Here is a 1,058-nt window from a genome sequence, read left to right on the forward strand (position 1 = left end):
AATAGTTTCAAAGTCATCCAGATTTAAAAATCAATAACTCTACTGCAGTTTCCTTCCTTTTCAACTCTAAAGATTTCAAAATTTGTGTCTCTTGAAGGCCGCCAGCTTATATAAGCTAGAAGAAGAAAACCATGAAGCAGCGACATGCCTGGAGGACGTGGTTTACCGAGGCGACATGCTTCTGGAAAAGATTCAGAGTGCGCTCGCTGACATCGCGCAATCCCAGCTGAAGACGAGGAGTGGTTCCCACAGCCAGGCTCTTCCAGACTCTTAGCACCAGAAACCTGGTGGTGAAGCCAAGGACTATTTCAGCACATTATGAATTCTGCATCAGATTTTGATACAAGCCTTACCAACAGTTATGGAAACATACACTATAATACTTGTTACCTTTTTAGCTATTTTAATAATCTTCTATTTTCACTCTTGATAAATAAGCTTACAAAATTGTGATTGAACCAGCTTTAAACCATCACTATGCGGTCATTTTTTTATCTGAACGAAATTATTAAGGCAGTTATTGCATTAATGTTCATAATATAATTCAGATACACTATGAAGTTCTGTCTTCTTTTTTCTTGCATGTTGGGGCTGGAACCCAGGGTCTAGCACAAGCTAGGCAGGCTGTTTGCCATAGAGTTACACTCCAGCCTCAAGTTCTGTCTTATTTTTGCAGTCCTGTTATAATTCAAAACATCCCTCAAGCTAGAGGTGTGGGATATTTTGGCTTACACTGGGTTTCCTTCAGACACCTCTTAGGAGGGAGCATTGTACAAATACGGAGCTTTGAGCAAGTTTCTCAAGCTGTTGCTTTTAAGAAACATCAGGAAGGTTAGTGTGGGTAGAGAGGAAGTCATTTATGCAAACCTTTTGTCTTCCAGAACCTCATATCTATTCTCGTTTATCTCTACTTTGCTTTTGCTTAAAAATTACCTTGTCTTTAGAATTTTCATGCTATTGTGAGAATTTTTCTTTATCCTGAACTTTTAAAAAACTTTATTCTCTTGTTTCTTTTTGTGTTATTGGGGATTGAACCCGGGGCCTTTGCCCCAGCCCTT

General features: G+C 39.1%; 1 protein-coding gene across 1 annotated transcript in view; it reads left to right on the forward strand.

Annotated features, from left to right (window-relative positions):
• Med21 (mediator complex subunit 21) overlaps positions 1–656 on the forward strand; it is a 6,181-nt gene extending 5,525 nt beyond the window's left edge. Inside the window, exon 4 of the mRNA XM_005379118.2 lies at positions 98–656. Coding sequence (XP_005379175.1) covers positions 98–274 — 177 coding nt within the window. The 3' untranslated portion in view covers positions 275–656. The remainder of the gene's footprint in view (positions 1–97) is intronic.
• The last annotated feature ends 402 nt before the right edge of the window (positions 657–1,058 follow it).

Source organism: Chinchilla lanigera, unplaced genomic scaffold (genome assembly GCF_000276665.1).
Source record: "Chinchilla lanigera isolate Chin_1 unplaced genomic scaffold, ChiLan1.0 scaffold00012, whole genome shotgun sequence".
Taxonomy (NCBI): Eukaryota; Metazoa; Chordata; class Mammalia; order Rodentia; family Chinchillidae; genus Chinchilla; species Chinchilla lanigera.